The sequence below is a fragment of the Hemitrygon akajei genome, unplaced genomic scaffold (genome assembly GCF_048418815.1).
Source record: "Hemitrygon akajei unplaced genomic scaffold, sHemAka1.3 Scf000105, whole genome shotgun sequence".
NCBI classification, from domain to species: domain Eukaryota; kingdom Metazoa; phylum Chordata; class Chondrichthyes; order Myliobatiformes; family Dasyatidae; genus Hemitrygon; species Hemitrygon akajei.
Genome location: NW_027331991.1, coordinates 1,950,973 through 1,975,312, shown reverse-complemented (window position 1 = coordinate 1,975,312; position 24,340 = coordinate 1,950,973). Strand labels below are relative to the sequence as shown.

At 41.0% G+C, this 24,340-nt stretch overlaps 2 protein-coding genes across 2 annotated transcripts in view; one reads left to right on the top strand and one right to left on the bottom strand.

Annotated features, from left to right (window-relative positions):
• Positions 1–24,340, bottom strand: part of LOC140723236 (uncharacterized) — a 701,392-nt gene that overhangs the window by 66,563 nt on the left and 610,489 nt on the right. The window lies entirely within an intron of this gene.
• The window catches only part of LOC140723220 (NACHT, LRR and PYD domains-containing protein 3-like), a 59,924-nt gene that overhangs the window by 20,154 nt on the left and 15,430 nt on the right, over positions 1–24,340 (top strand). Inside the window, exons 5-7 of the mRNA XM_073037823.1 lie at positions 1,051–1,217; positions 9,322–9,493; positions 9,602–9,667. Of these exons, the coding sequence (XP_072893924.1) occupies positions 1,051–1,217; positions 9,322–9,493; positions 9,602–9,667 (405 nt within the window). The remainder of the gene's footprint in view (positions 1–1,050; positions 1,218–9,321; positions 9,494–9,601; positions 9,668–24,340) is intronic.

The following is a 24,340-nucleotide window of genomic DNA, read 5'->3' as shown; positions in this document are numbered from 1 at the left end:
CAATTAATCATTTATTTCAGGTAGGAAATCGAAACGAGTAGGGAAAGTACTGAAGAGGATTTTACCAGGCGGATCATCGAGGGAAGATGATCGGGACAAGGGAGGCAATGTACCAAAACAGGGTCAGATTGAGAGCAATGTCCCAGAATGTAGTACGGCCGCAGAGGAAGTGGAGAAAATTCAGCCCAGAGACACCGATCAGGACCCTGGAACCAGCACAAGTGAGGCGACTGTCTGTCAGCCCAGAGACAGTGACGTCAGAGACACCGATCAGGACCCTGGAACCGGCACAAGTGAGGCGACTTCCTGTCAGCCCAGAGACAGTGACGTCAGAGACACCGATCAGGACCCTGGGACCAGCACAAGTGAGGCGACTTCCTGTCAGCCCAGAGACAGTGACGTCAGAGACACTGATCATGACCCTGGAACCAGCACAAGTGAGGCGACTGCCTGTCAGCTCGGAAGCTCATTAAACACGGAATTGTCAAGTGCCCAACAAGGAGCGGCTGAGTTAAATATGCGGGTGATTTGTTTGCAGAATGTGGCAGAAAGGAGGGTAAATGCGATTCTTTGTTGGAGGGTTGGTCAGAGAGAGGGGGAATGTGTGGTTGTGGTACATGTGGTGTATTGGGCACCCATTACCCCACTACAGGAAATGTACTACCTGCTCTGAGGATTTCCAGGATGTGCACTGGAGGACATGAAGTTGTCCAGATAAGAGAGTATTTCCAGGATGTGCATTAAGGGAAATGTATTCGCCAGGATGGAGAGAGTATCTCTGGGAAGGGAATATTACCGACAGTCCCAGCATTTATTGCCAATCCCCAAAATTGAAATAGGTGAGTGGGCCGCATGGGGGATGGACTGGTTTACATTAAATATGGTCCTTTATTAAAGTAATGACTAGGACATTGTTGGTTCGATTTTAAGGTCAGTGTTGGAGATGGAGAATTAATCCATTTTTGTGTCTTTTTTTGTTGAATTGGGTGAGAGACGTGGAGACGAGGGATATCTGAGTTCAAGCCTGTATTTTCCTTTTTATATTCACAGATCCAGAGTTTACAATCTCTGACCTCCTGGCAGAGGGGGAGGAATATCAACTGTACCAACTGACAAAGTTCTACAGGGACAGACTCCAACAAGCAATTGAAGAAAAGGTTGAAAGACTTGGTTGGATGTTGACAAAGGAGGGACATTTCAGTAGAGAAGAGAATGAGGTGAGTGTAGTGTGTGTATTGTCACAGAACTGTATAGTGTATGGTGACCAAAATTAATCTCCTTCACGCTCCTGGCGTTCTACATGGCAATGGAGACTTTGATCTCTGACTTGACTCCAGCAGATCTGGTTTCAGCTGTTAAGGTGGGGAGCACTGGGAACTACAGGTTCAGCCTCAGCTTCTTTTCTCTCACACCTGCTGCATTTATCAGTGTGATATCAGAGCAGTGGCTGCGTATCTGGACCTTGAACAGGCATTGAGTCTGAAACTAATTTCAAATCTTGTCTGAACCGTCGGGCAGATTCATCACATCTCATTAATCCACGATGAATATTAAACTGTCAGATTGTAAACTGAGACAACCGGCTTCACTGCTGTACTTGACAGAGGGAAACCTACTAACCGCATCTGGTCTTGGCTCCGTGAGTTCTCAAACAATGTGTGGCTGATCTGTCATAGTCCTAGAAAAGTACAGCACAGAATCAGGCCTGTTGGCCCATCTATTTCTATGCTGGAATACTTAACTATGTGTTCCTATTGACCTTCACCAGGCCATGGCGCTCTATACCTTTATCATTCATGGATCTATCCAGACTTCTCTTAACCGCTTGTACTGCTTGCGCTGCTAGTTAGTTTCACACTCTTAGCACCCTCTGAGTCAACAAGTTTCACCTTTTTACCCCCTGAACTTTTCATCTTTCACCCTTTACTGATAACCTCTTGTTGTAGTACCTCTTTACCTCAGTACAAAATGCCTGCTTGCATTTATCCTGCCTGTACCCCATGTATCGACAATAGACAATAGGTGCAGGAGTAGGCTATTCGGCCCTTCTAGCCAGCACCGCCATTCACTGTGATCATGGCTGATTATACACAATCAGTACCCCGTTCCTGCCCTCTCCCCATATCCCTTAACCCCGCTATCTATAAGAGCTCTATCTAACTCTCTCTTGAATGCATCCAGAGACTTGACCTCCACTGCATTCTGGGGCAGAGCATTCCACATATCCACCACTCTCTGGGTGAAAAAGATTTTCCTCAACTCTGTTCGAAATGGCCTCTTATTCTTGAACTGTGGCCTTTAGTTCTGGACTCACCCATCAGCAGGAACAGGCTTCCTGCCTCCAGCGTGTCCAATCCCTTAATAATCTTATATGTTTCAATCAGATCCCTTCTCATTCTTCTAAATTCCAGTGTATACAAGCTCAGTCGCTCCAATCTTTCAACATATGACAGTCCCGCCGTTCCGGGAATTAACCTTGTGAACCTACGATGCACTCCCTCAATAGCAAGAATGTCCTTCCTCAAATTTGGGGACCAAAACTGCACACAATAGCCCAGGTAAGGTCTCATCAGGGCCCTGTACAGCTGCAGAAGGACCTCTTTACTCCTATTCTCAATTCAGCTTGTTATAAAGGCCAGCATGCCATTAGCTTTCTTCACTGACTGTTGTACCTGCATGTTTGCTTTCATTGACTGATGAACAAGAGCACCTAGATCTAGATCTCATTGTTCTTCTCGTTGTAATTGTGTAAACTTCTCTGAAATCTCCCCTCAATCTCCCACGTTCCAATGAATAAAGTCCTAACCCGGTCACTCTTTTCTTCTAATCCCGACAACATCCTTGTTTTTTTTTTGTGTGTACTCTTTCAAACTTATTTCCATCTGCCCTGTAGGTAGGTGAGCAGAACTGCACATAATATCCAAATTAGGCCTCAGCAACCTCTTATACAACATCATATTCCATCTACTGTACACAATATTTTCATTTACGAAGGTTAATATGCTAAGAAACTTTATTTCAGATCAGCAACTTGAGCACATTTGCCATCACTTTCAATGACTTATGGACCTTTATTCCCAGATCACTCTGTTCTACCACACTTTTCAGTGCCGTACCGGTCGCTGTGTAATATCTACCCTGCTTGGTCCTTCCAAAGTGCAATTTGCCTGTATTATATTGCATCTGCCCCTTTTAACCCCATTCTCCATTTTGTCTAGATCTCACTGTAAGCTCTTGTAGTCTTCCTCTTTGTCCACTGCACCTTCCCAATGTTGGTGTCATCCGCAAATCTGCTGATTCTGTTAACCATAATTTCATCCAGATCATTGATATAGATGACAAACAACAACGGACACAGCATCGATCCCCGTGACACTGCAGGAGTTTCAGGAGCCAATCAGAAATGCAACAATCTATAGTCACGCTCTGGATTCCTCCAAAAATCTAGTGTCTAATGCAGTTTACTACCTCATCTCGGATGCTGAGCAACTGAAACTTCTTGACCGACCTGAACTTGAAACTTGTCAAATACCATGCTGAAGTCCATGTAGGAAATATCCACAACCTCGGCCACAGTAAATTTCCTGGCAACCTCCTCGAAAATCTCTAAGATAGGTTAGGCGTGAAAGATCACGCACAAAGCTGATATCTCATGACCACAAAAAGTCAATAGTTTGACCTAAATGGGAAGAAGAACTCACAAAATACAAAATAAATCTGCTGACTAGCTGATCCCAAAAATCAACAGGTTGTCCTAAAAAGGAAGAAGATCTATAGGTTGTCGTGAAAGGGAAGGGAAAATTACGAAAAAAAGAAATCTGATAACTTGCTGAATATCTAAATAATGAGAGACAGGGACACACCATTTCAGGTCACTCTCCCTGGAGCACACAAACAGTGATTGTCTTGTCCTTGATCTGACCTACTCAGCCATGAGTGGTATTAGAAAATCAAGTGTGTTACACCCGTGAGAGACTCTGTTCTCGTTGGGATTCATTGACGCTGTCTGTAATGAGTCAGACAGGCATTACACAAAGGTAAGAGGAGTAATCTGTAAATATGATGCTCATCTATAAATTCATCATCTGAAGATGTCTGCTTCACTGGAAAAGCATTAAGTCAAGTCAAGTCACGTTTTATTGTCATTTCGACCATAACTGCTGGCACAGTACACTGTAAAAACGAGACATCATTTTTCAGGACCATGGTGCTACATAAAACAGTACAAAAAATAGACTGAACTACATAAAAAAAAACACAGAAAAAAAAACTACACTAGACTACAGACCTACCCAGGACAGCATAAATTGCACAAAACAGTGCAGGCATTACAATAAATAATAAGCAGGCAATAGGGACAGTAGAGGGCAGTAAGTTGGTGTCAGTCCAGGCTCTGGGTATTGAGGAGTCTGATAGCTTGGGGGAAAGAAACAGTTACATAGTCTGGTTGTGAGAGCCCAAATGCTTTGGTGCCTTTTCCCAGACGGCAGGAGAGAGAAGAGTTTGCATGAGGGGTGCGTGGGGGCCTTCATATTGCTGTTTGCTTTGCTAATGAGCATGTAGTGTAAATGTCCGTAATGGCTGCAGGGTCTTGCGATACGAGATGGTGCAGTTTCCGAACCATGCAGTGATGCAGCCACTCAGGATGCTCTCAATTAAACCCCTGTAGAATGTGATGAGGATGGGAGATGGACTTTCCTCAGCCTTCGCAGAAAGTAGATTCGCTGCGGAGCTTTCTTTGCTATGGAGCTGGAGGGACCAGGTGAGATTCTCCGCCAGGTGAACCCCAAGAAATCTGGTGCTCTTAACGATCTCTACTGAGGAGCCGTCGATGTTCAGCGGGGAGTGGTCGCTCCGTGCCCTCCTGAAGTCAACAACCATCTCTTTTGTTTTGTTCACATTCAGGGACAGGTTGTTGGCTCTGCACCAGTCCGTTAGCCGCTGCACCTCCTCTCTGTTAGCTGACTCATAGTTTTCTTAAATTTCTTGTTAAATCTCTTTCACAACTGTAACTCCTCAGACCTGGTAGCAGTGAAAATGAGGGATTATTTTACAGTGCAGTGGACCATCAGGGAATTCTGCTGATTTATTCCATAATTGTTGTCCGTTATTCGTGTTATGGAAAACCTTTCCAATTCCCTACTGGTAACTGTTCTGGAAGATCAATCATTCAAACTCTGGACATCATTCCTCTTATTTCTCAGAGCAATGTCCTAAGCCCATCCATGTTCAGTGGCATCTTCGATTACCTTAATTCCATCATCGGTGTATGTTCTGGTCAGACCACTCGTCTGAGTGCTACCGGTAACCCAGTACTACCTGTCGCATGGTTGGATGGTCGGTGACTAAACCAGCTCCCCCACCAGGCTGGCCTGGTGAGGAGGGTGGCTAGACCCCCTGAAGGATGAAAAACAAGACCTGCCAAAGGGCGGATGACCCCTCTGTTAGGGTCAACGGCCATCTAGCAAAGAAGAGCGGAAGGGGCATCCCTCGCATCGAAGCTTGGTCTGGCCATTCACTGCAACAGAACTTCCCCCAGCCGTCTTGGACCCAACCAGGCTGCTGGATCCGGGAGGGGATGTCGAGAGGGTGGATCTGGACCGGTGCGACGGCCTACTCACCTAAAATCCACTCACGCACACGGTTCCTTTCTGAGGAGTGGGGTACCACCCCACTAACTGACTGAAAGGAACCATCATCCTTCTATGGGATAGAGAGAGAGAGAGAGAGAGAGAGAGAGAGAGAGAGAGAGAGAGAGAGAGAGAGAGAGAGAGAGAGAGAGAGAGAGAGAGAGAGAGAGAGAGAGAGAGACAGAGAGAGAGAGACACACAGAGAGAGAGAGAGAGAGAGAGAGAGAGAGAGAGAGAGAGAGAGAGAGAGAGAGAGAGAGAGAGAGAGAGAGAGAGAGAGATTGATGGTTCAATGTTTAATTCATAATTCCTCAGTAAATGAGGAAGCCCATTGCCTGCATTCAGGAAGTGATCACCATTTTACGGTATGAGTGCCAGGCAGTAACCATAATACGGCGGCACTGACATTCCTTAATGTTCTGTTGACTTTACACATCGTAAGACCATAAGGCATCAGAACACAAATAGGCCATTAGGCCCATCGATTCTACTCCGCCATTACATCATGGGTGATTTACTATCCCTCTCAACTCCATTCTCCTGCCTTCTCCCAGTGAACTTTGCTGACCTGACTAGTCAAGAAGGTACAAACCTCTGTTTTAAATATACCCAATGACCTGGTCTCCGCAGCTGTCAGTGCCAATGAACTCGACAGATTCATTACTCCTCGGCTAAAGAATCTCCTCACCTCTGTTCTAAATGGACGTCCCTCTATTCCGAGGCTGTTCCGTCTAGACTCCCCCAATTTGAAACATCATCTCCACATCCTCTCAATGCCTTTCAATATTCCACAGGTTACAATAAGATTCCCCCTCATCATTCCACACTCCAGCCAGTCCAGGTGCATCCAGGAATCATTCTCATCAAAATTAGGTTTAATATCACTGGTTCTGTCAGTTGTGATTCCTCTCTGGACTTTCCACAATGCCATCATGTATTTTCGCTGATCAGGGGACGAAAACCGTTCACAATATGCAAGTGCGGTCTGGCCAGTGCTTGTGCTTATATTCTAATCCTCTCGAAATGAACGCTAATATTTGTTTTTGCCTTTCCTAACACCGACTCAACCTGCAAGGAATCCTGCATCAGGTCTCCCGAGACTCTTTAGAACTCTCAAAAATAGTCCATGTCTTCATTATATCTGCAAAGTGTCTGGCCATGTACCTCCCTATACTACATTCCAATTGTCACTGGTTTGTCCATTTTTTCATCGGTTTATGTCCTGCTGCAAAATCCCTGCTTCCTCAACGCTTCCTGTCCTTCCCCATGTCTTCGTAAGTGCACAATCTTGTCCATAAAGCCTTCAAATCATTGACATAACGGAAAAAGGAATTGTCCCAAAACCAACCACTGCAGAACACCACTGGTCACCAACATCCAACAAGAAAAAGCCCCATTTGTTCCCATTCTGTGCTTCCTGACAGTCAGACAAAATCTGTCTGGAGAAAATCATGGATCCTCCATCAATGCTAGTATCCTGTTGTCCCCTGTCTTGTTAAATGGCGTCATGTGGGACACCTGGTCAAAGGTCCTCGGGATGTCCAAGTAAACAACTTGCACTGACTATCCGTTGTCAACCCAGCATGCTGTTCTCTCAAAAAATTCCAACAGTTCTGTCAGGCAAGATTCCCTTCCATGGATTTTGGCCTTTTTCTTATCATGTGCGTCCAAATACCCCGAAACCTTTTCCTCAGTTATCGACTGCTGACATCTTCCCAAACGCTGATCAAACAAAATGGCCTATAGTTTAAAATGATCAGTCCTCCGGAACCATTCCAGAATCTAGTGATTCTTGAGTGATCATTACTAATGTCTCCACAATCTCTTCAGCCTCCTTTTTCAGAAGCAATTGAGTGCAGTTGATCAGGTCTTGTAGCTTTAGTTTTTGGTTTGTTGGGTGGTAGAGTTGGTCTCCTAACTTGGTGTGACTGGGTAGTCTTGTTTTGACTGGTGGGTTTGGAGCTCCTTTCCGGGGAACGCGCTAAGATGGTAGCACAATATTAATATGCAGCAGCCTCTCTGGACTATGGATTTGGGGATTACAAAACGTTATGTGAATTTTCTGGTGTAGTCTGTTTTGTCATATGCTTTTGTGATATCATTCTGAGAAACGTTGTCTCATTTTTTAACTGCATTGCTTTTGTGGTTTCTAAATCACAATAAACTGAAACGGAACTGAACTGAACTAACTCATCTATCTTCAGAACTTTCAGCTTCCCGAGCGCCTTCTCCTTAATAATTGCAAATTCACTCACTTCTGCCACTTGACATTCTCAAATATCTGGCACGTTCTAGTGTATTTTTTACAGTGAAGACTGACGCAAAATACTTACTAATACCTTTTGTCATTTCTGTGTCCCCTGACAGTACCTCTCCACTGTCATTTTCCAGTGGCCCAAAATCCACTTTCCTCTCCTTCACTCTTCATATATCAGACAGACCTCTTGGTGAGCTATTTTACGTTGTTCGCTAGCCTACCTTCATTTTCCATATTTTCTCTACTTACGTCTTTTTAATTGCCTTCTGTTGGTTTGTAAAAGCATCCCAGTCCTCCAGCTTTCTACTATATTTTGTAATATTATGTCCCCTCTCCTTTGCTTTTGTGCTGCTTTGACTCTCTTGTCAGCCGTGGTTGATCATCCTCCCTTTAGAATAATTCTTCATCTTTGTGATCATTTGTCCTGAGCCTTCTTAATTGGGCCGAAAAACTTCAGCCATTGTCCCTGTTAGTCATGTTCGAATATATTTTTGCCCAGGTCTTCTCCTATGCCTCTGTAATTCCTTTATCCAACTGTCACACTGATCCATCTGACTTTACCTTCTCCCTCTCAAACTGCAGTGTGAGTTTTGCTATTTTATGATCACTGCCTCTTAAGGGATTATTTACCAGAAGCTCCCCAATCAAATCTGGTGCAATACACAAATCCATATCCGTCTTTCCTATAGTGGGATCAACCATAGGCTTCTCTCAAAAGCCATCGCATAGGCATTCTATAAATTCCCTCACTCGGGATTCAACACTGACCTGATTTTCCAAAGCTACCTGCATATTGAAATTCCCCATGACTATTTTCACATTCACCTTTTGCATGCCTCTTCCCTCTCCTGTTGTAATTTGTAGGTCACATCCTGGCTACTGTTAACAGGCCTGTATCATCAGGGTCATTTTACTTATGCAGTTTCTTAACATCTACATCGTCCAATCCGATATCACCTCTTTCTCAGGACTTTTCATTTTTAATGACAGCAGCTTCGACCCAACACTTTCATCTACCTGCGTATCCTTTCGATTCAATATTTATCCTTGGATTTAAGCACCCAACTATAAACTTTTCTCAGCCACGATTCAGTGATGCCCGCCATCCATTTGTTTTTGCTCTCTCACTCTCCCCTCTCTTCCGTTCTTGTTGTCACATCTTGTTGATGTAATGCTGCACATTGACAGATCGAGGAAATTAATCACATTGCATCTACAGCAGGGTGTCAGTAAATCTTTATTCTTACACAATATTGATTGAGAATTTCCTCCAGTTACTGTTTCTCTGTTAATGACTGAACCCAGGGAGGATGAGGCAACAGCCCAGTGACTGCATCTGTTCTGAAGCTACTGGGGCCATGAACAGATACTTTCCTGCACATTCTCCATGTCTGTCTGTCTGCTCCACAATAAGTCCATTGTTTGCTTTTGTAGAAAGTCACTGAACTGACAGAGACGGGAAACCGGACAGAGAGTTCCAGACTCTTCCTCAGTTTGGTGATGGGAAAAGGCTCCCGGGCCCGAAGAGCGATGTGGGAATCCTTTGTGACATGGAGGCCTGAGTTACCGAAGTTGGACAGGATACTGAGGGAAATACAGGAACTCGGTATGTTAAAGCCACGCACTGAACACAAAGCACATTAAGATAAACATTTTAGTTAATTTAATTATTTTAGCTGTTTCCATGGATGTTTTTTTAAAAATATTTAAACAGGTCCTGATCCACAGGAATACATGAACGTCGCCCAAGGATTATCTGAATTACCCACTCAACTGATCGGTGAGTGATCAAATGCACAGTTCAAACCACTTCTCAAATGTTAGTCTGTGACTTGGCAAAACTTGGGAATCAAAATTCACCATTAATCATTCGCTGATCTCTGGATTCAAGTAACAATTCAAAGAATCTCTCTTTGCAGCCTGAATATTCTACAATATATTTTTCTATTAATCCAGCTGTTGGTTCTGCTGAATCCATGTAGACCACATCTACTACCGTACCTTCATCAATTACTTTTTGTTACCTCTTCAAAAAACTCAATTAGCTTCGTGAGGCACGACCTTCCCTTCACAAAGCCATGTTGACCCAGACAGTAAATTCCAGGCACCCACAACTCTGTTAAAAAACTACCCACAATTGCTGTAAATTTACCCCATCTCACCTTAACCAAATGCCCTTTGGTATTAGACACCAGTCTTATGTAAAAATAAACAAACAAAATAAAGGCTGTCGACCCAAACTCTTATCTCTCAAACTTGTACACCTCAGTCAGATCTCTATTCTTCCACCAGAGTAAACAAACCAAGTTTATCAAACCTCTACTTGTAGCACGGGGGACGTCACGTGATGACGTAGGATCTAGACGCTGGAACCCAGCTCTCCCGTAAAAAGTTAATAAATTAATGTTTAAATGAAGAAAAGTTAGTCAATACTTTCTAAAAGTTACTTATAAACTACTCCGGATTGTGTCAAGCTATGCCTCAAGGAAGGAAGATGAAGAAAACTAATACCGGGAAGACTACGCAAGTTGGAACAAGAACAAGGCCTACATCTACCGAGGAACCGCGGTCTCAGGTACATTATACCACCGGCGATACGGAACAGGAGACTGCGGCAACAGCGGCCATTTTTAAAGGAAAAGACCATCGTGAACTGCGCAAACGTGAAGGATTGAGCAAGCGCAAACAGGAGCAACAAGAACTACAAAGCCCAGCTACCACTGCAGCTGAAAGTGATAGCGAATCGGAGGGAGAGTCAGATCTTTCGGAAAGATCAGACGAAGAGGGAGTTAAAAGTCCTTCTAGAAATATAGAAAAGACTTTGAGGCAAATAATGCGTAAATTAGACACATTAAAAGTAATTAAATATAATCAAAAAATACTCAAAAAAGGACCAATATGGAAATTATGCTTGATAAAATGACAAAGAGACAGGAAAAAATGGAAAAAAGAATTACGGACCTGGAAACTACAACAGAAGACATGGTTGAAAGAATGGACAAAATGGAAAATGAAAATACTGCTTGGACATCAGAAAGAAAACAATTTATGGAAAAAATTGATAAGCTCGAAAATTTCAGTAGACGAAATAATATTAAAATTGTTGGACTTAAAGAAGATATAGAAGGAGAAGATCCAATAATTTTTTTTCAAAAATGGATCCCTGAAAAATTGGAAATGGAAAGAGAAACTCCAATTGAGATTGGAAGGGCTCATAGATCCTTAAGGTCAAGACCTCGAGCTGATCAAGTCCCACGAACAATTTTGATAAAATGCTTAAGATACCAAGACAAAGAAAAGATCCTGAAGGCCGCTGCCCAAAGTGCCAAAAATAGAAACAGGCCACTGATGATATCAGGGAAACCAATTCTTTTTTATCCTGATATAAGTTACAACTTGTTCAAGAGAAAGAAGGAATTTAACCCAACGAAAAAAGTCCTATGGGAAAGGGGTTATAAATTTACAATGCGTCATCCAGCAACACTGATAATTTTTTTGAAGGAGGGAAAATTTTTTTTTCCGATTATCGAAAAGTGGAGGAGTTTGTACAAGAACTTCCATCTATTTGCTAATTACACATAGAGGCTTCTGAACGTAATGGATTAAAGATGAAGATAGACCCAACAAACAGAAGTGATGGACATTTATGGATAATATAGAAGAGAAAAGCAAAATTTTAGAAATACTAAATGAGAATAGTATTTTTTTTTCTCTTCTTATACATATACTTTTTTATGTTGCGGGGGAGCTGGGAAGCTTTGGATCGGTTATTGCGGGATTCACGTGTGTAATCATGGCGGTTGCCATGACCCGTACAGCAGAGGGGGGTAATGTTGTGTTTTTTTTCCACAACATTAGTAGGGGGGTATTTTGTTTGTTTCTTTATATTTTAATTTTCTTCTATCTTTTTGCCTGGATGATTGGTGGGGACACACATAGCAACATGGAGATTTTTATAAAGATTTGCCAGGATACCACGAAAGTTGAAAGAGTAGGTATTATTATAGATTGGAGTAATATAATTTAAAAAATGACTAATCTACTAATTTTTTTAAGTTTTAATGTTAATGGGCTTAATGGGCCAGTAAAAAGAAAAAGAATTTTAACATATATTAAAAAAATGAAAACAGATATAGCTTTTTTACAAGAAACTCATTTAACAGACATAGAACATCAGAAATTAAAAAGAGACTGGGTTGGAAATGTTATTGCAGCTTCATTTAATTCAAAGGCGAGAGGAGTTGCAATTTTGGTTAACAAAAATCTACCAATTAAAATACAAAACGTATTAATTGATTCGGCGGGGAGATATCTAATTATACACTGTCAATTTTTTTCAGAACTATGGACCCTTATGAACATTTATGCACCAAATGAAAATGATGTAAAATTCATCCAGGAGGTCTTTTTGAATTTGGCTAATGCACATGATAAAATATTAATAGGTGCAGATTTTAATTTTTGTCTAGATCCAGTTTTAGATAGATCAACAAAGGTTGTTACAAAATCAAAAGCAGTAAAATTAACTATCATTGATGAAATATGATTGATATATGGAGAAGAATTAATCCAAAAGAAAGAGATTATTCATTTTATTCAAATAGACATAAAACATATTCAAGGATAGATTTTTTCCTATTATCAATGAATATTCAAGATAGAGTGAAAAATGTGGAATACAAAGCAAGAATATTGTCAGATCATTCTCCTTTAATAATGACAATGAGAATGATAGATAAAGAGGAATCAATTTATAGGTGGAGATTTAATTCAATATTATTAAACCGGCAAGATTTTTGTGATTTTATGAAAAAACAGATTCATTTCTTTTTAGGTATAAATTCACATTCAGTTGATGATAAATTTATAGTGTGGGAAGCAATGAAGGCATACTTGAGAGGTCAGATAATAAGTTATACTTCTAAAATTAAGAAGGAATATATGATAGAAATAGATCAATTGGAAAAAGAGATTACAAAATTAGAAAAAGAATCCCAAAGAAATATGACAGAAGAAAAACGAAGACAACTTATTAACAAGAAGTTAAAATATAATACGCTCCAAACATATCGAACAGAAAAAGCAATTATGAGAACTAAACAAAGATATTATGAACTAGGTGAAAGATCACATAAAGTTCTTGCACGGCAGCTAAAAACAGATCAGACTTCTAAAACAATAAATGCAATTCGAACAAGAGTAAATAAAATTACTTATAAACCTTTAGAAATTAATGAAGCTTTTAAGAATTTTTATTCTGAGTTGTACAAATCAGAATCACAAAATGACAATGTCAAGATAGAAAGGTGTTTATCACAAATCACTCCTCCAAAATTAAATACAGAAGAACAGAAGGGATTAGATATGCCTTTTACATTGAAAGAGGTCGAAGAAGCCCTAGGATCACTTCAAAGTAATAAATCTCCAGGAGATAGATAGATAGATAGATAGATAGATAGATAGATAGATAGATAGATAGATAGATAGATAGATAGATAGATAGATAGATAGATAGATAGATAGATACTTTATTCATCCCCATGGGGAAATTCAACTTTTTTCCACTTTTTGAGAAGATGGTTTTCCACCTGAATTCTATAAAAAGTTTAAAGATTTATTAATTCCTCCTCTTATGGACTTAATACATCAAGCAGAAAGAACGCATAAACTTCCAGAATCTTTTTCGACAGCTATTTTAATAGTATTGCCAAAAAAGATAGAGATCTTTTAAAGCCATCATCATATAGACCGATTTCTTTATTAAATACTGATTATGAAATACTAGCAAAAATCTTATCTAATAGATTATCTAAATGCTTATCAAAATTAGTACATATGGATCAAACAGGATTTATTAAAAATAGACAATCAGCAGATAATGTAACTCGCTTATTTAGTATAATTCATTTAGCACAGAAGAGGGAGGAAACGAGCGTGGCACTTGCTTTAGATGCAGAAAAGGCATTTGATAGATTGGAGTGGGATTTTTTATTTAAGGTATTGGAAAAATACGGATTAGGAGTATCTTTTATAAAATGGATTAAAACCTTAAATACTAATCCCAAAGCTAAAGTAGTGACAAATGGTCAAATTTCAACACCATTTCAGTTAACAAGGTCAACTAGGCAAAGTTGTCCATTATCACCTGCTTTACTTGTGTTGGCGATAGAGCCATTAGCTGAATTGATTAGAATGGACCCAGATATTAAGGGTTTTAGAGTCAATCAGGAAGAATACAAGATTAACTTATTTGCTGATGATGTTCTGCTTTATCTAACAAACCCATTGCAATCGTTGCGTAAATTATCTTCTAGATTGGAAGAATATGGGAAAGTATCAGGTTATAAAATAAATTGGGATAAAAGTAAAATTTTATCTCTTACTAAAGGAGATTATAATCAATGTCGATTAATAACCCAATTTAGATGGCCGGCAAATGGTATAAAATATTTAGGTATAAGAGTTGATAATGATATAAAGAGCATATACAAATTAAATTACTTACCACTGTTGAAAAAAATTCAAGAAGATCTTGATAAATGGATGGTATTACCAATAACATTAGCAGGTAGAGTAAATACCATAAAAATGAATATATTCCCTAGATTACAATACTTATTTCAATCACTACCAATACAATTACCCCAGAAGTTTATTCAAGAGCTGAATAAATATGTGAGGAAGTTTCTTTGGAAAGGTAAGATGTCAAGAATATCGTTGGAAAAATTGACATGGAAATTTGAGCTAGGAGGGTTACAACTTCCAAATTTTAAGAATTATTATAAAGCAAATCAACTTAGATTTATTGCATCTTTTTTTTGAGGAAGATAAACCGGCATGGATCAGAATAGAACTAGATAAAATAGGAGAAAACATACCAGAAGACTTTATATATGAATGGGAATCTAAATGGATACGGGAAAAGAAAGAATCTCCTATATTAAAACATTTGATTGATTTATGGAATAAGATAAATGTTGACGATGAGACAAAGAAATCCTTATTAGCAAAGAGATCTTTAATTCAAAATAGACTTATTTCTTTTACAATGGATAATCAACTTTTATATAATTGGTTTCAAAAAGGGATTAGATATATAGGAGATTGTTTTGAAGGAGGTATATTAATGTCATTTGATCAATTAAAGAAAAAATATAAAATATCAAACAACACTCTTTTTTGTTACTTTCAACTAAGGGCTTATTTAAGAGAAAAGTTAGATCAAACAATGTTATTACCGAAACCCAATGAAATAGAAACTTTAATTCAAAAAGGAAAGATTAAAAAAAATATCTCTTGTATGTATAATTTGATTCAAAAACAGGCAATTAAACAAGGAGTTCATAAGTCAAGACAAAAATGGTAAAGTGATTTGAATATCAAAATTGAAGAAAAAAACTGGTCAAGACTGTCTTGAGAGTATGACAAATACAATAAACGTTCGATTAAGATTAGTGCAATACAATTTTTTACATCAACTATATATTACACCACAAAAAATAAATAAATTAAACCCACATTTATCTGATCAGTGTTTCCGATGTAACCAAGTACCGTAATTGGTACTTTTTTACATTCTACTTGGTCTTGTTCTAAAATTCAACCTTTTTGGACAAATTTAAGAGTTTTATTGGAACAAATTATTGGAATACAACTTCCACACAATCCAATATTACTTTTACTAGGTGATATTGAAGGGATAAAACCGATATCCAAATTGAATAAATATCAGAAAGAATTTATAAAAATTGCATTGGCAGTAGCCAAAAAAGCTATTGCAGTGACTTGGAAATCGGATACATATCTAAGTATAGATCGTTGGAAGAACGAAATTTATGGCTGTATTCCACTTGAAAAAATTACTTATAATTTAAGAGATAAATATGAAACATTTTTGAAAATTTGGCGCCCTTATTTACAAAAGACAGGATTAAATATATAGGTGCTCCGAAGATGAAGTAATTGGTTACTTGGGGAAAGAAATAAATATATATACTAAAGTTATTACGAATTCCATGGAGCATGTGGGGATCTTCCAATATCCATGCATTCCTTTTTTTTTCTTTTTTCTTTCTTTCTTATTTTTTCAACAGGGATGTTAGGGGGGAGGGGTTAAGGGGAGCGGGAATGGGTAACACTTTTTTTTTCTTCACACACATTTATTTTGTAACTATTTGAAAAACTTGTAGCACATGTCATCGAATCCAGGCAACACCCTGATGAACCTGTTCTGCACCCTCTCCAATCCTTCCAAGAGCTGGACAATCAGAAGTGAACACAATACTCCCGATGCTCCCTAAAACCGTAAGATCTAGGAGCAGAATTAAATCATTCGGCTCAGTGAATTTGCTCTTCAATTCCTCTCTACCCCATTATCCCAGTAAACGTTGAAACTTTTCCTAATCAGGAACATATCGACCTGCATTTTAAATATACTCAATGAAGTGTCTTCTTCAGACGTCTGTGGCAATAATTTCACCGATTCACCACCCGCCAGCCAAGAAATTTCTCCCCGTTTGGGTCCCCGGCAGCTAGGACAATTCCCCACAGTTCTCAAGCATGTTAATTTTCTGTATGAGCCTCCCATGTGGGACCTTGTCAAACACCCTACCAATATACAAGTAGACAATATCCATGTGTAACTTCATCCATCACCTTTGTCACTTCCTGGAGGAACTCAATCAAGCTGGCAAGACGCAAACCCGACCAAAAGCCTTGCTACTGAACCCCAAACCACCGCATACATCCTCTCTGTCATACTCCCATGGGGCAGAACATATAAAAGGCTGAAGGTATGTACCACCAGTCTCAACGAGAGCTTTATTTTGCATTTATAAGACTACTAAATGGTCACCTACTATGTTATTTTTAGCTCTTAATAATAATAAGACAATTTTATATCTAAAATCATAGCATCGTACATCCCGTAACTAATAACAACTCAGATAACAACTTAGATAACCGCAATATACTCACAGGACAGTGGACAGAATACCGTTCGGGTTTGAAAAACAGATAAAAGATTATGTAATTCTATTTCAAACCCTGTGGAAAGCAGAAATCTTTCAGTGTTTTATTGTCTATCAAAAAAAAAACACATCTGATTCTGTTCCTCATGTGTTTAAGAGAAGTTCCAAATATATATAAAATTCATAAATACTTGTGACATTTTTGCAACATCTGATGAAGCATTCGCGTAAATTAAGCATCCTATTAACAACCACAGAGGAACATTGACCATTATCAAAATAAATGGAGGGATTTTCCAGAGGGACTCACTAAGCCCACTATGGTTTTGTCTAGCTTTAAGCCCACACATAATTTACTGAAACAGACAAAAATCAGGTATCTAATCAGAAAAAATTACGAATTATACCTTGACACAGTTATACATTGATGATTTTAAATTATTTGCTCTTGCATCAGTAAAGCTGAAACAAATAATTCAAATAATGGAACTAATTTCCAAATATATAAGCATGAACTTTAGACTAGGAAAGTACAGAACATGATTAAACATAAAGAAAGGTGCAATAGAACCGGTAGAATATCAAACAGAGCATCGGGATGCAATGCAACAGAATATGAAATGTATATTTAGAATATCAATAAGCAAAGAAAATAGATAATCGTGTGATAAAGGAAAACCTTCCAACAAAATTTACTTCAAGGCTGAAGAAAATCTGAATTTACTGCAAGGCTGAACAAACTTTGAATTTACATCGAGGATCAAGAAAATCTGCCAAACAGAGCTGAACAGTAAAAATATAACAAAGGTAGTAAACACTCACTGTGCCCATATTGACGTATTGGTTTGGTATAATATCCTGCTCTGAAACGGATCTGGAAATATGCAAAGAAAAATAACTTAAATAACAATTTCTAGAAAACACCATGTGCACTGGAAAGCGCATAGATTGATATGAACGAGGACAGTATGAGGATGATGAATAACAGATCTAAAAAAATGAGACAACAGCCAGATAAAAATTTTCAGGATCAGGGTTAACATCATGGACACATGTCGTGAAAATTGTTTTTCTGCGCCAGCAGCACTATTACAGTAAAGCATGTGCAATGAGCATGTATTTATGTATACAATTGTGGAAATAGAATTGTATCAGCATGACTTAATCAGTCTGATGGCCTGATGGAAGAATCTGTCGTGGAACCTGTTGGTCCTGGCATTAACACTGCGGTACCATTTACCGGATGGTAGCAGCTGGAACAGTTTGTGCTTAGTGAGACTTGGGTCCAGAATGATCCTTCGGGCACTTTTTACCCCTGTATCTGAAATGACCTGAATAGTAGGAAGTTCACATCTACAAATGTACTGGGCTGTCCACACCACTCTCTGCAGAGTCCTGCGATTGAGAGTACAGTTCCCATACCAGGCAGTGATGCAGCCAGTCAGGATGCACAAAATTGTGCCCCTATTGAAAATCGTTAGCATTTAGGGGCCCATCCCAAATGTCCTCAACCATCTCAACCATCTGTTTTTCTGTTTTTCTTTTTTTTTTTGTTCAGACTAGAGAATATGCCAGGCAGGATGTTGGAATGCTCCTCTTGCAGGATGTGGGAAGTCAGGGAGACATCCGGTGTCCCTGACAACGATACCTGCAAGAAATGCATCCAGCTGCAGCTCCTAACAGACCGCATTAGGGGACCGGAGCAGGAGGTGGATGACCTCCGGAGCATTCGAAAGACTGAGCAATTTATAGATAGTAGCTTCCAGGAGGTAGTTACACCTATGGAACAGGGCACAGGTAATTGGGTTACCGTCAGTTAATGCAGGGTTTTTCCTGGCCATTCCCCTCCAAAACAGGTATACCAATTTGGATACTGTTGGGGGTAAGGCTTACCTGGGACAAGCTGTGGCAGCTGGATCTCTGCACTGAATCTGGTTCTGCAGTGCAAAACGGGGGGAGGAAGAAGAGGAGAGCGGTAGTGATAGGGGACTCCATAGTCAGGGGTACAGACAGGAGATTCTATGGTCGTGACAGAGACTCCCAGATGGTTTGTTGCCTCCCGGGTGCCAGGGTCAGGGATGTCTCTGATCGCCTGCACAGCATTCTGAGGTGGGAGGGTAATCAGCCAAATTTCGGGGTACACATCGGTACCAATGCCATAGGCAGAAAGAGTCAGGGTGTCCTGAAGAGTGAGTACAGAGAGCTTGAAAAACAGGACATAGAGGGTAGTAATTTCCGGATTGCTGCCTGTGCCACGTCCCAGTGAGGGTAAGAGTGCGATGCTGTGGCAGATGAACACGTGGCTGAGAAACTGGTGTAGGGGGCAGAGTTTCAGATTTCTAGATCATCAGGTCCTCTTCTGGGGCAGGTGGGACCTGTACAAGAGAGACGGGTTACACCTGAACTACAAGGGGACCAATATACTTGCAGGGAGGTTCGCTAGTGTTATTGGGGAGGGTTTAAAATAGATTGGCAGAGGGATGGGATCCAAAGTGCCAGAGTAGATAGTGGAACGGGGGTAAAAATAAAGGATGTTGGTAGTTCATGCAAAGCCACAAATAGCAAGGTTGTGTGTGGTGGTAATAATCTTCTGAGGTGTGCATATTTCAAACCGTGGAGTATTGTGAGAAAGGCAGATGAGCTGAGGGCTTGGGTTGACACATGGAATTATGACATCATAGCCATTACTGAAAATTGGCTACAGGAGGGGCAGGACTGGCAGCTCAGTGTTCCAGGGTTCCAAAGTTTCAGACATGATAGAGACAGAGGGATAAAGGGTGGGTGGTGGCTTTGCTAGTCAGGGAAAATATTACAGCAGTGCTTCGGCAGGACAGATTAGATGACTTGTCTACTGAGGCCATATGGGTGGAGCTGAGAAACCGGAAGGTATGACCACATTAATAGGGTTGTATTATGGACTACCCAATAGTCAGCGAGAATTGGAGGAGCAAATCTGCAGAGAGATAACAGACAACTGCAGGAGACAGAAATTTGTGATTGTAGAGGATTTTAATTTTCCACACATTGATTGGGACTCCCATCCTGTTAAAGGTCTGGATGGGTTAGAGTTTGTAAAATGTGTTCAGGAAAGTTTTCTAAATCAATATATAGATATACCAACCAGGGAGGATGCAATATTAGATCTCCGATTTGGAAATGAGTTAGGGCAGGTGACGGAAGTGTGTGTAGGGGAACACTTTCGTTCCAGTGATCATAATGTCATTAGTTTCAACTTGATCATGGATAAAGATAGCTCTGGTCCTCGGGTTGACATTCTAAACCTGAAAAAGGCCAAATTTGAAGAAATGAGAAGGGATCTAAAAATCGTAGAATGGGACAGGTTGTTCTCTGGCAAGGATGTGATTGGTAAGTGGGAGTCCTTCAAAGGAGAAATTTTGAGAGTGTAGAGTTTGTAAGTTCCTGTCATGGTTGAAGGCAAAATGAATAAGAATAAGAAACCTTGGCTATCGAGGGATATTGGAACTCTGATAAAGAGGAAGAGAGAGATGTATAACATGTATAGGCAACAGGGAGGAAATAAGATGCTTGAGGAGTATACAAAGAGTAAGAAAATACTTAAGAAAGAAATCAGGAGGGCTAAAAGAAGACCTGAGGTTGCTTTGCCATTCAGGGTGAAGGATAATCCTAAGAACTTCTACTGGTATGTTAAGAGCAAAAGGATAGTAAGGGTTAAAATTGGTCCTCTTGAAGATCAGAGTGGTCGGCTATGTATGGAACCAAAAGAAATGGGGGAGATCTTAAATGGGTATTTTGCATCTGTATTTACTGAGGAAACTGGAATGGAGTCTATGGAAACAAGGCAAACAAGTAGGGAGGTCATGGACCTTATACAGATTAAAGAGGAGGAGGTGCTTGCTGTCTTGAGGCAAATCAGAGTAGATAAATCCCCAGTACCTGACAGGGTACTCCCTCGGAACTTGAAGGAGACTAATGTTGAAATTGCAGTGGCCCTGGCATAAATATTATGTCGATATCCACGGGTCGGGTGCCAGAGTATTGGAGTTCCGCTCATGCAGTTCCGTTGTTTAAAAACGGCTGAAAAAGTAAGCCATGAAATTATAGGCCGGTAAGTTTGACATCGGTAGTAGGTAAATTATTGGAAGGAATACTAAGACATAGGGTCTCCAGGTATTTGGATAGACAGGGACTTATTAGAAAAAGTCAGTATGGCTTTATGCGTGGTAGGTCATGTTTAACCAATCTATTAGAGCTTTCCGAGGAAGTTACCAGGAAAGTGGATGAAGGGAAGGCAGTGGATGTTGTATGCATGGACTTCAGTAAGGCTTTTGGCAAGGTCCCGCATGGGAGGTTAGTTAGGAAGATTCAGTCGCTAGGTATACATGGAGAGGTAGTAAATTGGATTAGACATTGGCTCAATGGGAGAAGACAGAAAGTGGTAGTGTAGGATTGCTACTCTGAGTGGAGGCCTGTGACTAGTGATGTGCCACGGGGATCAGTTATTGTCATAACTAATAATCCATTGTTATTTGTCATCTATCTCAATGATCTGGATGAGTATGTGGTAAACTGGATCAGCAAATTTTCTGATGATACAAAGATTGGAGGTGTAGTGGACAGTGAGGAAGGTTTTCAAAGCTTGCAGAGGAATTTGGACCAGTTGGAGGAATGGGCTGAAAAATGGCAGATTGAGTTTATTGCGGACAAGTGTGAGGTATTGCACTTCGGAAGGTCAAACCAAATTAGAACATACAAGGTAAATGGTAGGACACTGAGGAGGGCAGTAGAACAGAGGGATCTGGGAGTATAGATGCATAATTCCCTAAAAGTGGTGTCACAAGTAAATAGTGTCGTAAAGAGAGCTTTTGGTACATTGGCCTTTACAAATCAAAGTACTGAGTATAAGAGTTGGAATGTAATGGTGAGGTTGTATATTGCATTAGTGAGGGGGAATTTGGAGTATTGTGTGCAGTTTTGGTCACCTAATTACAGGAAGGATATTAATAAGATTGAAAGAGTGCAGAGAAGGTTTACAAGGATGTTGCCGGGACTTGAGAAACTGAGTTACAGAGAAAGTTTGAATAGGTTAGGACTTTATTCCCTGGCATGTAGGAGAATGAGAAGTGATTTGATAGAGGTGTATAAAATTATGATGGGTATAGATAGAGTGAATGCAAGCAGGCTTTTTCCACTGAGGCTAGGGGAGAAAAAAAAATCAGAGGTGATGGGTTAAGGGTGAAGAGGGAAAAGTTTAAAGGGAACATTGGGGAAGGTGCTTCTTCACGCAGAGAGTGGTGGGAGTGTGGAATGAGCTGCCAGATGAAGTGGTGAATGCTGGCTCACTTTTGACATTTAAGATAAACGTGGACAGGTATATGGATGAGAGGTGTATGGAGGGTTATGGGCCAGGTGCAGGTCAGTGCGACTAGGCAGAAAAATGGTTTGGCCCAGCCAAGGAGGGCCAACGGGCCTGTTTCTGCGCTGTAATGTTCTATGGTTCTATCTGAGGTTAAAGAGGTGCTGTTGTGCCTTTTTTCACCACACAATTGATGTGTACAGACTACGTGAGGTCCTCAGTGATGTGAATGCCGAGGAACTTAAAGCTGTTCACTGTTTCAACCCCAGATCCATTGATATCAGTAGGGGTTAGCCTATCTCCATTCCCCTTGTCTTTGCGACATTGAGGGAGAAGTTGTTTTCTGGACACCACTGTGTCAGGGTGATGACTTCTTCTATGTAGGCTGCCTCGTTATTATTTGAGATTTGGCCAATAAATATAGTATCTTCAGCAAATTTAATTAGCAGATTGGAGTTGTGGGTGGCGACACAGTCATGCGCATACAGAGAGTAAAGGAGGGAGCTTAGTACACAGCCCTGAGGGGCTCCTGTGTTGAGGGGCAGAGGGGCAGAGATGAGGGAGCCCACTCTTACCACCTGCTGGCGATCTGACAGGAAGTCCAGGATCCAGCTGCACAAGGCAGGGTCATGGCCGAGGTCTCTGAGCTTCTTGTCAAGCCTGGAGGGAATGATGGTATTGAATGCTGAACTGTAGTCTAATAACATCATTCTCACATAAGCATCCCTCTTCTCCAGATGTTTAAAGACAGTGTGCAGAGCAGTGGCTGTTGTGTCATCTGTTGATCGGTTGTGTCGGTAGGTGAATTGTAGGGGGTCCAGTGTGGGTTTTAACAAGCTGCAGATACAGTCCTTGACCAGTCTCTCAAAGCATTTGCTTATTATTGAGGTGAGTGCGACAGGACGCCAGACGTTCAGGCATGTTGCCTTAGTTGTTTTAGGTACAGGGGCAATGGTGGATGATTTGAAGCAGGAGGGAACTCTACACTGGGAGAGGGTGAGATTAAAAATTTCCGTAAATACACCTGCCAGTTGTGCCGCGCGCATCCTGAGTACCCGCCCTGGGATGCCGTCCGGTCCCGCAGGCTTGCGACTGTCCACTCATTGGAAACACCTGCGAACTTCAGCCTCAGAGATGACCAATGTGCAGGTCGCTTTGTCGGCTCTCCTCGGGGGCTCAGTGTTGGCGATATTGAACCGAGCGTAAAGAGACTTAGATCCTCTGGGAGACAGGCAGCAATGTTGGCAGCACCACTGCACTTAGCTCTGAAGTCTGCATTGGTGTGCAGACCTGCCATAAACTGTGTGTGTTGTTGGTGGAGAGCTGTGTCTGAATACGATCTCTGTATTGTCGTTTCGCTGCCTGAATGACTTTGCACAGATCAGAGCTGAATTTCTTGAGCTCCTGCTGATCACCGGCATTGTAAGGTGTCGGTCACGTGGCAAGTGCTGTTCACACGGAACTGCTGATACAAATTTTGTGGTTTGGGAAGTCCTGACCGATTTCTGAAGGGAATCATCCCCCTCTGTGACAATAACACACAACTGGGGGATGTTGTTATTACACAGCTGTGATAATAACAGCCGGGAACTCCCTTGGCAGCTAGAAAGGTTTACACAGCAGCAGCAGGTACTCCAGATCCGGGGAACAAAGGATTTGAGGGAATGGACATTCCGGGGTTCCACCAAGCATTAATGATCATGAAACATACCCTAAATCCTGTTCTCTTCCCAAGTAGGTAGGGTGTGTGTGTGTGTGTGTGTGTGTGTGTGTGTGTGTGTGTGTGTGTGTGTGTGTGTGTGTGTGTGTGTGTGTGTGTGTGTGTGTGTGTGTGTGTGTGTGTGTGTGTAACTGGATGACGACACGACTGTTGGTGACGGTAGGGGCCAATTCTGGATCTGTGGACTCGGAAGCAGTTGGGACACAGGGACAGCTGGGATGCAGGCGCTTGGGTAGTTGGATCCTTCTTGCATCCCCTCTTCTTTTCAGCAGTCGCTCTTCTGGGTTCCTCAACATTCTTGGCTTTTCCGTGGATCAGCGGCTGCCACTCGTTGACCTCCATATTTACCTGAGAGAGCCTCTGCTTAATTTGGTCCTTGTACCTCCTGCGCAGGGCACTGCGATCTCTCTTGCCCTGAGAGAGTTCTCC